This window comes from Mastacembelus armatus, chromosome 4 (assembly GCF_900324485.2).
Source record: "Mastacembelus armatus chromosome 4, fMasArm1.2, whole genome shotgun sequence".
NCBI lineage: Eukaryota > Metazoa > Chordata > Actinopteri > Synbranchiformes > Mastacembelidae > Mastacembelus > Mastacembelus armatus.
This window is the reverse complement of record NC_046636.1, coordinates 25993169-26007097: the sequence shown is the minus strand read 5'-3', so window position 1 is coordinate 26007097 and position 13929 is coordinate 25993169. Positions and strand designations below refer to the sequence as shown.

At 43.8% G+C, this 13929-nt stretch overlaps 1 protein-coding gene across 1 annotated transcript in view; it reads left to right on the top strand.

Moving 5' to 3' along the window:
* The window catches only part of elavl4 (ELAV like neuron-specific RNA binding protein 4), a 66820-nt gene that overhangs the window by 20875 nt on the left and 32016 nt on the right, over window positions 1–13929 (top strand). Inside the window, exons 2-3 of the mRNA XM_026305080.1 lie at window positions 6540–6626; window positions 10208–10454. Coding sequence (XP_026160865.1) covers window positions 6540–6626; window positions 10208–10454 — 334 coding nt within the window. The remainder of the gene's footprint in view (window positions 1–6539; window positions 6627–10207; window positions 10455–13929) is intronic.

Below are 13929 nucleotides of genomic sequence, written 5' to 3'. Positions count from 1 at the left end.
TTCCTGTGGGCATTTTCAATTAGTCTGCACTGTACAGCAGTAGGGGGGATTAATCTGCTCGTTTGAATGCATGCCACACTTAATGGTTTAGCTGGTGTGCTGCGGGCCTCGCCTGGTAGCTGTGCTGCTATACATTTAGGCTTTTGTGCCTCACTCTCCTCTCTTCCTGCTGCAGCAGGAGCCATTTCTGATTGCACCACTCTCACATCAAGTTACACCGAGATTAGATTTGCACAGACGATGGGATCACTATAAATTCTCAAGTCAAGCTCCAAATTGGTTGTGTAATGACTAGTACAAAGCAACTTTGCAGCTTTGAAAGTGACTGAAACGGGTTAGCGGGCAGGTTAGAAGAGCATATTCAAAAAAGGGATTGTTTTCAAATACAAAGAAATCTGGTTTATGTAAATGATTAGTGCGGCTAAATATTCAGGGACAAACAAGGGCAGAGTATCTGTTCTATGAAACATGGACATAAAACGCAGCACACGGAAACGTTTGCCGATAGATTTCCAAAAGGATGTAGATGTGATGTAGATGTGCCTGCACGTCAACATGCAGTTTCAAGTTACTCACGGCCTCCATCAAGCTATTTACTCATTAAGACAGATGATGGACAGCTGTCCTTCTCCCTTACAGCTATTTGATTATATGAGCTCCGGTTCAGAGCTGAATCAATAACCAGATTAGCTCGGCGCACACACACACACACACACACACACACACACACTCAGACACACCCTACAGTACCCAAGGCTGTGGAATGAATTCTTGAGTACAATGGTCAGTCCATGCCTATGTGATTTAGCTCTATGCTGTTACCACAAGGCAACACACACACACACACACACACACACACACACACACACACACACACACACACACACACACAGGGCTGTGTCTGAGATGCAGCTGATGGGCGAAACAATGATTAGATTAGGAAGAGCTCTGACTCTGCTGAGCAGCCAGGCCAATGTTCCTGTCTCTCCCCTGCTCATTGTGCTGTGCTGCAGGTTTGTTCCTATATCTCCAGGCTGTTTATAGCTTTTTAAATACCTGCTCTTCAAAGCCAGTATTACCACTTTTTAGCCTCAGACCAATTTTAATTAGAACTCCTACTGTGAAGTTTACTAAAAACGGAGTTAAATCAGAGGAGTTTACATTTCTTATTCTGCTGCCTTAGGGAAGGCTGCTTTAGTAAGTTATCTCATATAGTCCTTCAAGGTCTTTCTCATACATACAACAAGCATGACTTTAGGCTTGAGCAAACAGAAAATGCACAGGTGTTTATGGTTGGTTGCAGCTTGCCACTGCTGAATTGCTTGTTTCTGACCCGATACGTGCAGGTGGGAACGGTACTAACGTATTGTTGGATGGTTGAGTTGAGTGAATGTCTGTGCATATGTTTATTTAGCTATAGGTCAGTGTATTTTAGTGTATTTGGCTAAAGATAGGAGACAGCATCACTGAAATGGCTCGTTGCCTGCACAGGTGCAAGGCTGCATTCACCTGCCAGCTACTTGTGGAGGTGGTGTCCTCGCTCATGACACATGGTGCTGACTCAGATGGTTCAGCCTGCCTGCTCTCCCTGCCTCACTGTCTCTGCGTACTCTATCCTCTCTCCCAGCCCCAGCTAACAGCATCTTCAGCTCGACACGGAAATGAGCGGTGCATGGAAACACAAGCTATTCGCCTGAAATGCAGTGCGGAGTAGTGCAGGGTTTTTCACATGGCAATGCTGTAGATTCTGTTACGGTGTGACTTGTATTCATTAAAGAGAACAGTCAAGAGTAAGTAAATGTAATCAGGTTAGATCGTAACATAGTCCTGGCAAATATGATTTCTGTGTTATGAAAAATGAAGACAGAGTGAAAAAAGGAGGGGACCTATTGGGAAGGTGTTGTCTCTCCTACATTGTTTTTCCTCTCAGATATTCTCAGTGTGTCTTTTGTGCTCACCACCCCCAGAAACATGGCTGATATTTTATGAATAGGCCCTATGTTAGATATAATCTCCACTTAAGTCTTTAACGACATTAATGACATTTAATTAAAGAGGGAATCCCATGTAGGAGATGATTATTTAGGATCTGTAATCCACCAAAATTTTGTAAGGGTTTCGACAGCGATCGCTCCCATCCGTCACACTCGGGGATTACAGCGGGACAGACCGCAAATGCACAGCAGAGACATCTTGCGGATTTGACTGAGCTGGAAACTGAGGTGCCGGATGCAGCGGCTAGAACTGGAACAAAGGTTGGCAAGCTGTTGATGGGGATTCAATGCTGTTCAAGGGAAGACTGCTATGGCACTGTATTGACTTGCAGCTGAAGATTAGATAGAGAAATAGGGGCCAGGGGCATCGGGCGAGAGACTGTTCCTGGCACAGAAGCGATACTAGGGGAACAGTGATGAGGACATGAGAGGCCAGGCCAGGGCTGGGGCAGAGAGACAGGGACTTGGTCTGACAGGCAAGGCCAGGGCTTCAATTCCAAGGCCCAGTCCCTGCGCTTCAAGCTTCAGCCAAACAGCTAGGCAGGTGTCCAGCTGATCTCACACCCCCACAAGGGAGGAACTAGAGAGCACCAGTCACTAGAGCTGCACAAATTGAAGTGTCATCTCCAGAGTCAAGATGTTCACCAATTTTCTGCATGCGCTGGTGCAGAGTTGGGATTCAGCCAGTGGACAAATGACTCCAATTCCGCCTACAGATTGGCTGAGCAAGGGAGACTGGTGTGTGTATGTGTGTGTGTGTGTTTATTTTGTTTGTGACTCTGTGTGTGTGTGTGTGTGTGTGTGTGTGTGTGTGTGTGTGTGTGTGTGTGTGTGTGGAGCACTGCAGGTCCTCAGAGTCACTGTCCTTTAAAGGACGTTCTGTCTTTTGCCTGCCCACATTTTAGCATGAAATACTTGTGAAGAAAAGTTTCCACATTAAAGTAATTAAGACGAATCTAAATAAAGTCCAACCTGTTACATCACATCAGGTTATAAATATTACATCTTTAGACTCATCCTGTTCGGCGTACGGATTCATCCTATAAGCAGCCTGTGAAATATAAATATTGCCGTTACTATATAGATCCTGTCGGACATACTCTTTGGCAGTTGGCCATATCCTGTCATCTCCTGACCTCTGACCTCAAAGCAGTATGTGGTGATTACCCAAGGGCAATGAGGGAGTGTGTGGGAAAGCTGCATCGATCTCAGAGAAGGACTGAAACATCACAAAAGAGAAGGAAGGAGAAAAAAGTCAAGCTAAAGTTAAATGAAAAATTGCTTATGTACATGTCTTACGCGTTATTATTCCGAGCCACACAGAGAGAAAAGGAGTGGAGGAGGATAAAAGAAAGAAGAATCCATTTGGTAAAGTAGATGCAGATCGATGAGACTGGAGGAAGGCGTGCCAGAGTGCAACAGGGGAGGGCTGTGTGTGTGTGTGTGTGTGTGCGTGCGTGTGTGTGCGTGTGTGTGTGTGTGTGCTTATGTGCATGACACATCCCAGATTATTTTTCCTGATTGATCCAGCCCAGCATCCGTCTGACCTGCAGGACTTTTCAGAGCTCGAAAGATGCTGGTGGAGGTGGAGAGATGGCGCGAGAGAAAGATCCAAGAAGAAAGGGAGCGGAGAAAAATAAAAATCAATAGCGCAGAGAGCATTACAGGGAACTTGACTGGCAGAGAAGCTGAAGAGATAGTAAAGTTGTATTAATCTCTGTGTCTCAGTCAGTTTTACAGGCACTCCAAATCAGTATCACTTTTAAGAGCTGGGAGGGAGTTTCAGTTTGAGTTTAGTCGTGTCTGGTGTAGCAGCTGGAGAACAAGACAAACTGTCAGTAGAGCATTTACGCACTTATTGTCTATTATATTTAGTCTCACAAGTAACCAAGTGATGTTAAAATAAGATGCATGAGGCATAAGGAATTCTCAAATGAGCTGAAGCAAGATGGTGAGGGGAAGTCTAACAAGTCAGATGGTTGCATGCTGGCTCCATTTTGTAGCTGCCAGGCAGTGTGTCTATCAGTGGAGAGATCCTACAGCATACTGTCTACTCCGCAGTCTCCATAGCCTCCATCTATCCTGGCCAAGTCAGGGTAAATTGATTGTCTAAGCTCTGTGAGAGAAGGGGGAGGGAGGCCTGCACCAGGACAGCGATCTAAAGTGGTGGTTTTATGGTGTAAAAGCAGCAGAGGAGCGACGAAGGTGAAAAGGGCGAAAAGTAAAAACGCACCGCTCATCCAAATCATAGCTCGTACCATTAGTGACACTAGGCTGTGTAGAAAGAGAGAGAGATAATGGTTGTGCACATTATGGAAGAATGCCTCGTACAATGGATTCACATACAGTATATCTAAAGGAAAACTGGCTGCGTTTGGTAGTTTTGAACGGTACTGGAAGACAAATGTATACGCTCCTTTCTTGCTGTGGGTGGATAAGGCTCATCCAATTTGACTGCAGCACCCAGACACCGCTGGCCGGGAGCCCAAGGAGACAGGAAGCACTTTTGTGGCATCAAATATTAATGGTGTTATAGAGTGTATTGATTATATAATACGTTTTCCCAGCATCTGAGCACTGACTGAAATGTATTCCCTCAATAATTAAAAATGTATCCATGAGCGGTTTTTCTTCTCAGTGGCTGGTGAATGTAATTGCGTTGCAACCTTATTCCACTGTTGTCTGAGATTTTATCGCAAGACGCACGTGTGTGTTCACGTGATAAATGCGAGAGCGACAGGAATATGACAAAAATTAAACTGTGAGCATGTGTGTTGCGGCTGACTGTTTGTTTTGTCGAATGGTTGAGCATCAAACACTGAGCACTGCATAGTATTTTAAAAACGGGAGATGCAGGAAGTTACACTCACCTCTGAGAAATGTAATATTTCTTGTGCCGACATTCTGCTCTCTTGCACTAAACATTAGCTGTTGAAATGGACTCTCATCTGCTTGCTGCTTCTTACATTTTTATCACCACATTTGTACATGCTACGATAACACTGCACTGTCTGCTTGCTGCGGCACACCATCCGCTTCCACACTGACGTACTGTGTAAAATGACGGCTTTGCAGGATGGGTGAAAAATGATTTTGATGTTTCACCTCTGCCTAACATTTCCTTTTTTCAGGGTAGCCTTTGCACTTTGCATTTAATGGCTGCGACAGGTTGTTTTAACATGCAGGTTATACAGTAGGTTGTCCTCCACTCTCTCTTGATGCTTTATATTTGGTGGCTTTAAACTGTAACTAGCGTGGGCACCTTAGGCCCTGGGGTGTATCTATCCCTGGCACTGTCCACTCTTGGCTCAATCACATGGTTATAAATACACACACCTGCATGAGGTTGACCCAACACAGCTAAAAGTTGGAAAACGTTATTATACAGTAGGAAATTTAAAAAAAAACCCAAAAAAAACACCTCTAACCAATTTGTTATAGACAGATCTACACAGTAGAAACTGTTATATATGTTCCACAGCCATTATAAGCAGCAACCCTTTGGTCCTCACCAGTCTAAAACAAAGATGGCTCTAAACAGGATATTCTATATGATCGGCCCAAATATATCCACACTTCATCATTACCTGTCAGCAGGTAGAAACTATTATTTTCTTTTTTCTACCCCGACCCCTCTGCCCCTGTGTATCTTCTTCTCCCTTTCAAGCTGACAGTTCACTCTCATTTAGACCTCCATTATGCATTTCTGCCTAAGTTTACAAGACACATTGACAACAGAACATGTACAGACTCTTGCTCCTCTCCCCCACCGCTGTCTCTCCCTTTCTTTGAAGGATTGGAACGGTCTTGCCCATTATTCAGCCCTTGCCTTTACTTCCTCCTCCCATCTGATCTCTCACTCCTTCTCTTCATCTCTCCAGTAGTAAATGAAGGCAGAGGTCATCCCTCCTCTCTTGCTCCTCTCCTGCTAAATTGGCTGCTTGTAGCATCTGTAGATAGCTGCAGGCATTAGAGTCCGGCTCTGGAGAGCTAGCGAACAGACTTCCTGCTCATTTGTGGCATTTCTGTCTCTTCAACCACAGGCTTGTTTACCCACAGAGAGCAAGAGGGAAACCCTCATTATAAACTCTGCCAAGGTCATTGCAGTCACCACACCAATCTGCCGGCTGCAGCACACAAACACGCACACACTCCTTATTCAGGAAGGTACTCGGATATTAAAATAGACTGAAACAACTGAAGATGTTTACCCTATTTCTGTCTTAGCAGAAATTGGAGCCATATCATTTCCCAAATATTAATCATCACTAATTCCTTCCCCAGTGACAAACCTCATCTTCATAACTCCCAAAAGTAAAAACTCCTGAGCCACCTGTCTTTGTTTTAGTCTGACTGGTGGACTGACTACAAAGGTTGTGTGTGGGTTTTGTTTTTTTGTTTTTTTTAAAATGAGCCACCATTTTCCCCAACACAATCCCAACCTCCCCCCTCCCTCAATCCTGCTACAAGTCTGTCGTTGTAAAGTGAGTGTTTGATGTTGACGGTGGGCTGTGCGTCCCCCCCTCCCTGTGCTCCGCTCCATAGGGGTCGACGGAGACACAGTGGCGTCAGGCAGAGCTCCCACAGCTCCAGGGCTGGGCAGAGAAGGGATTGCTGACACAGCCAAAGATGGTAAGGAGACTCCTGCTGCCAAATGGATGGCCCAGCCATTTTACACATCCATGAAGTGATATGACCTGATATTGTAATATGTTTAAAGAAATGCACACTGGTGGTGATGCTGCTGACTGAGACACTCGTAACTGGAGCAGACACTGATGGATGGGGCAGCAGACTGGGGGGAGGACTGGGGTTGCTGGGGTAGAGGAAGTTGTGCAGATACGAGTAAAAACGCAACGTTCAGCTGCCGACATGTTCGTCTTTTTACACCTGAGGTTTCCTCTTTTTCCTGTCTGTGCTGATGTTTTAGTATCGCAAATCAATCACATTGTTTAGCCTCCACTGACAAATGCAAACTGCAGCCATGGGCATTTCTAAAGGACCACTAACCTCATATCCAGAGTTACTCACGTTTCCTAATGTTCTAAACACACTTGCCTTTTTTAAGTATGAGTTTCCTCCCACGCACTTTGCTTAAACAACTGCAGCTTCGCTTGAGTCAAGCCAAATTTATTTATTATAGTCTTAATTAGGAATGACTGCCAGTTCTCTCTCTAATAGCACCGATTTATTCTGATTCCCAACACTGCACACTGTCTACATGTAATACTCTTAGTTCGGGGTGCAGCGTTGGCTCGGCTTCGAGTAACCTTGTAATTTGTGGATAAAGGAAGCCACATCTCGAGGCTGAGAGCCTGACGGGGACTGTGTGTGTTGTACCAAGTCAGGGGGACATGCAGCGAGTCCTGTCCACAGCACTAAGCTCCACAGTGAGAGAGCAGGGACAGCCCGAGTGTTCACAACATGAAGTGGACTCGTGAGCAGCACAAATGCTGGTGAGCAGGGACAAGGAGAGGAATATAATTGGCCGCTGGGACTCGGCAGGTCCCTGTTAATTAGAGGCAGCCATTTTCGTGTAAAAACTCCTCAGAAAACGTCCCATGGAGTTGAAAGTCTCTCCGACAGAATGGAGCCCAGCAGGGAATGTAAACAGATTTAATAAGGCCCTCTCCAATCAACTCTGTTATGGCTAGATATGCTCTCTCTTTCTCTCTCTCTCTCCCCCTCTGTCTTTCTCAGTCTGTCTCTGTATCTCTGTTGTGGTAGAGTGGTGAGTAAGTAGGGAAGGATACTGTCAAAAGAACAATTTGCATGCAGCTCTCATCTTAAGAGCTTTTAGATATCTCCCTGTCTGTTTGTTTTCTGCTGTAAGCTTGGGCCATTGTTCTCTCGCTGTACGTGTGTGTGTGTGTGTCTCAGTGCTCTTCCACTCACTGTAGACACCAGACTATGAATGCATAGCAGTGTGTGTGTGTAAAATAAGAAGATGGAAGGATTCTTGACTGACATTTCGTTGGCACGGCTCCTAAACACTTAAGGAAAAGGAAAACCAAATAATAAGAAATACAGCCTCATTATAAAGGTGCTCCTAAAGTCACGTATGAGTCCCATGACACTGTTAGTACAGTTACTAAGAGCTCAATAAAATCCCAGTTTTAAGTAGTTTGAAAAAAAAACAAGTCATCTTTTTAATGGAACCATCTAACCTGGGACCCAATTACAGTAAATTTACTCGACTTACCAATTTATTAATGTGGGTCTTGTCTGAACAATCTCTTATTAATGTGACTCAAAGTGACATCACGCAGATATTGTCTGACCACCAACAGTAAGAACCACCATAATGTGGATATTAACAGCAGTGCAGCCTTTGTTGGGCAACAGGAATAGAGCTATTTGTTTACCTGCTGTTTCACGTAGATTAAAGTGAACTGATTAAAGTCAAGTAGCTCACACACTGTAAACGTCTAAAATGGATATGAAAACTATTTCTGGAAAAACTGGGAATTTTTAAAATTCTGCTTTGAGATATATTATTAGCACACAGGTCCAGTCTTTTGATAATCCAGAAATAGAGCGAAATACAACTCGGGTGCCTTTTCTCCTTTGCTAAAACCAGCCCTGCTTCCAAGTGCAGCCCGCCTGCTTGTACTTCAGTTAAAAATAGTCAGAGCTGAATGGTTGAACAGGGGGACGGGAGAGATCTGAGCAGTGACTTTAAAACTTTGATGAAATCAGATTAAAGAATATTTGCATCTTAATTTGGGTTTCACCATGTTAGGTCATTTACGGAGCTCGTGCAGCAACAGGAGCTCGAGCACTGGACACGAACAGATCGTTTCCTGTGGACTTTCTCAAAGTTCTGGCAATAAATCAGTACATCAATGATGGCCTCCATGCCTTTCTAACAGCGCCCCCATACTCTCTTTGTTTTTTGTTTTTTCCCCTTCGGTTTTATCCTCCCACCATTTAGCAATTAGATTTTAGTTGTGTACTCTTCCCATGTGCAAAACACTGACACCTCCTTAACACACACACCCAAATACATATGCAACATAAGCCATTGATTTGATCAAACAAAAGTTTTTTATGCAAATGTATGAATAATTTCACATCTCACACTGTTTTCGTTAGAGGATAATATTCACTCCAAACAAGCATTTGAATTAAAAATGTATCAAAGTAGAAAAGCAAAGTGAAACCTACCTCCCTCCCTCCTCTGACAACTTCTGACTCTTACTCCTTCTCACCTTTTTTTGGCTCTTTTCTCACACTTAGACCGAGCTTGCGGTTTCTTTTCAAACACTTTGATCCTGAGATGCTCTGCAAAACTGGATGTGAAAACCCAAATTTCTCTGTCACAGCAGCAGCAGCAGCATCAGCAGTCAGATAAACTAGTGGAAGGGCTGCCCCCTCCCTCAGTATGAAGCTCAGCGACCATCAGACGACTACTTAGAGATGCCTCATACTGTCTGCATTAATATGTAGATGTTTATCGTCCCTGTGTCTAGTGTTTGTTGTATCTCTCAATGTTTAGAGACGTGGAATGTATAAAGTGTAAAGTGTGTTCACTATATGTTTAGCTTGTGATTCCATCTGAAGAATTAGTGATGCTTTGATTAAATGTTGATGGTGTATGAGCTAATTTGTTTTCCACCATTTTGATCATTTGCTGACCACATGACAGCCCACAGGTATAAAACTACTTCAGCATGTTTAAGTACTTGCTCTGGTAAGAGTCCATTTTAAATTCAATTCCTGAAAAATTCCTAATTATTTCATCAAGTTAATGCAACATCCTGCAAATCCAATATTAAAATAAACAATTACTGTTCGTTAACTTTCATCATTGCCCCCAGAGGCCTAATACAACCAAGATATTATATATGTATAATGTCTTAATATATGTGGGCAAATATCACAAATGCATAATATTAAAATGTACTGAGTAGTGGAATCGCACTGTTTTACTCTGGCGCTGTAACATACAACTATGTGCAAAGCGTCTTTTAAATTTTAAAGTATATAGAAATTGGTCTGTAGAGACCATTTGAATCCAGACTGCTGATCTGACTTAAAGCAACAGTGACACTTTTTGACCAAAATAACTATTCTGCCAGTCTGGTGTGGTTCTCTACACATTCATTGTTCCACACTGCTAAAAACAGCACAGAAACATTTATTAATGAAGGCCATCTCTCTCCTCCTCCTCCTCCTCCTCATCTCTCTCCCTCCTTCTTCCTGTGCTCCAGATCATCAGTAACATGGAGGCTCCAGTGACAAATGGCCCCAGTGGAGGAGGCACCACAGCCAACGGGCCGACCACCAACAGCCGCGGCTGCCCCTCACCCATGCAGACTGGTCCAACAAATGACGACAGCAAGACCAACCTCATTGTCAACTACCTGCCGCAGAACATGACCCAGGAGGAGTTTCGCAGCCTGTTTGGCAGCATCGGGGAGATTGAGTCCTGCAAGCTGGTTCGCGACAAGATCACAGGTACAGAACAGAAACTGTTGATATTGTTCTGAGTTACTGATACTTGTGTTTTGCAAAAACAAAATCGACTATGAATTAAGAAAATAATCTGCACAGAAATAATATAATCTGAAATCCTATAGGCTTCAAAGACAAATTGAATAATTCTGTCTCAACCCATACAATAAAGAAGACAAGGCCTTCCAGTAACAACGTGACACATAAATAGAAGTATTTATTTGTTAAATCATGATCTGGTACTGTAGTCCACCAAGGGCTGCTGTTATACCGAGGTCCCACAGAGCTAAACAGGATCTTTACAACTGGTCTTACTATTCTCCACAGCGCCGGGCTTTTAAAGTAAAATACCACGTCTGCATCCACAGTTACATATTCTCAGCAAAGTGGGACTGTTTGAATTTACAGTTAGATAAAGGTAAAAGGTCAGAATAATAAGACAGACAGATGTGATGCATGTTATCAGACAGCTAACGTGACTATTCACACTCGGCTAAAATATCAAAAGGTCGGTGTAGATACTGTCCTGCCATGTGCTGAGTGTAGGTGCACATAAAAACTAAAACATGATGAATAGTTCGTACGTGTATACACACCCCCAGATGAAAGAATCCAAGTGTTTAAGATGAATCTCTGTATGCATTGCCTTCTACAAGGAGAAATCCATCTCTGCCCATTGTGTGCTCAAGCGCTGCTATTCAGCAATGCAGCAAAGTGCCACATGTTCTCCAGAGGTGTTTAAATTAAGCAGCACTTCGCAGTGCTAATCATGGCTATAATCTGGGCGTAGTGGCTGTGTGGGTGGCCATACAGCAGATGGATGAGGGGGGCTGGGGTGGTGCAGCTCTGTGATAATGCTCCATAATGGCTTTCATTTTAGATCCTACTTACTGACACTCTTCTCCTGATAATCTCATTAAAGAGCACCAGGCAGGCAGGCAGGCAGTTGAGATCGCCAAGCCGTTCTCGGATAGCAGGCAGGCGTGCAAGGCGAGCACAGTAAACACACACACACACACACTTAGACATCAGCACAATCACAGGGTTAAGATTTTCTGTAATAGATTAAGTACAACCAAAAAGCAAATAGCGCTGACAATTGTAACTGTAAGCTAGAGACGGTCACTGGCTCAGCCACTCCTGCCTCCTCCTTCTTGTTCTTTGAAGCATATTTCTGCAGCTCGATGATTCCTCTTTAGGATCATCTTCCTCTTCCTCTATAATGGGCCACAAAATGGAGCCTGAGAGTCAGATACACCAGGATAATGGAGGATGGTGTGTACAAAAATAACACTGGGATACCACATGCTATCACCATCACCATGTTTTCTCCCCCGATTTTCCCCTTAAGTGTGATTTGCCAAGTAGCAGAGAGGAACCAAGCTAAGAGCAGATATTTGGAAAGAGTTTAAAAAGAACAGAACTGCTGTAAACCTGCTCAGGTCGGTAATGTTTGTTCGCTCACTTCTAAGCCATTTAGGATACTTCTCTGCTCTGCACTACAAGGTCTGTCTGATGACTTAGCATCAATGCAAAAATAAAGTTATAAATAAATCCTGCCCTCCTTCCATCCACCCCTGCAGTGTTTGCCTGTTTTGGTCTCCCATGGGTGCAATTTCCTCGTGCAAACTTTTAGGCTAACAAAGCACAGATCCCCTCTTCCAGCAGGGAACGCCAAGAGGCTTCATACTCTCTAACAGTCATCCAAATCATTAACAGACTAAGCCAGGTTTGGGAGGGGGAAAGAGAAGGATGGTGGAAAGACGAGCAGACAGCAACATTTTTCCAGGCTGTTTACACCTGTACTGGATATTTTCTCATCTGTCACAACTACCTGCACATTGGAAGGGTCTGCTTCTGCTATTTAGGCGTTTTGCTTTTTGAGTAAGTCACGACTAGGTAACTAAAAGATATTTCTTATGTGGGAATTGCTGAATACGATTTCAGCTCGTCTGAATTATAGCCAGTGTTCTGTAGCGACATGTTATTCATAGTGACGAGAATAATAAGGCCTCGCTGCTTCTGTATTCTGCTATGCTGTATGAAGAGCACACATAGTACAAAGTTTAAAACTAATTCTCCGTATCTGAAAAATGTATTTGGATAATAGTTTTTTTGTGTTTCCATCCCACTCACTTTTGGCAAGTACTTATCGATATTTGCTTGCTTGCATTTTCTGATGCGTTTCTCATTAGTGTTTACAACTTGAATAACCTGTGAGTGTTTGCTGAAGAGGTGTGAGCACACAAGTCTCTCAGAGGTGGGAGAGACAGACAGGTCCTCAGCGTCCTCTCGGCTTCCTGTGGACTTGCTCCTGTCAGCTCCAATGATGCCAGCGTGGCATGAGGCTCAGGCGGGTGTGGACAGGCGTAGATACTCCAGCTCCATCTGTCACCTTGGCTGACTTCAGCTGATAGAAAAGCCACCTCTGGGTGTCTTTCTTGCTCTCCGCACACCTGCCTACTTGCTTACCTTCCTGCTTGCACAGCTACCGCTGCCTGGTGCTCTCATAACACGCCAGGGACATGCAGGTTAATCTTTTATTTAAGGCTAGCTTACATGCACCTAGCATCAGCCCACACACACTTGCACATAAGCCCCAGGCCTCCACATGTGATTTCCCTGTTTGTCTGTGTAGACTTACAGATAAGTTGTTATGCATTTTGCTTTTTTGAATTAACTGTGTATTGCAGCTAGACAGGACACTACACACACAAGGGCACGCTGGTTTTCAGATGCTGTGGACTATAGATGGTTCCACTTTAAACATTCTCTGCAGCCATATGTATATTTAAGCTAAATAATCGCCCGCCTCAAAGCAACCACGCCTTACTGAGACATTAGCAAAAACACAACACCCTTGTGAGGAGCTTCGAAAAATTAATGTAGACGCAATATACCAAATCATCTACACATGCACACAGGAATGGAATTGACTGATCCTGGTCAGTAAGTCATTTTTTGGGGATAATTTTTCTGCATCAGTTGCATTTCAGCTGGAGAAATGACTGCATTTGTTTTCATAATGACATGGAGGAGAAGAAAATAGCTTTCTGTGCTGGAACGAGACCCGACTGCATAGGGGAGGGGAGTGAGGGAGATCTTATATTTTTATGGACAACCATTTTTTTTGCATCGTCACAATGCACCAATAATTAAAGCGCCCAAATCCCTCAGCATCCTTACTCTGTGGCGATAGCCAGGACATACATAGGATATTTTACTTGCCTGTTGAGTAAACAGTAAACGATGTTTACAAGCTGCTGTGTGTTTGCCCTGTTATTTTCTTTCTCAGGTGGGTCACAGTATTTGCCGGTTGCCAGTTTTTGGCAGCAAACTCACCTTTTAATAATGGAAACAGCATTTTCTTCAGTTTATGCACATGAAATAATTTGTTTCACTACATCAAACCCTGTAAAGCCATTATCCCTCAGCGCACCGACTGAAGCCTTTGGTGCACAATACTCTAGTCACCTTC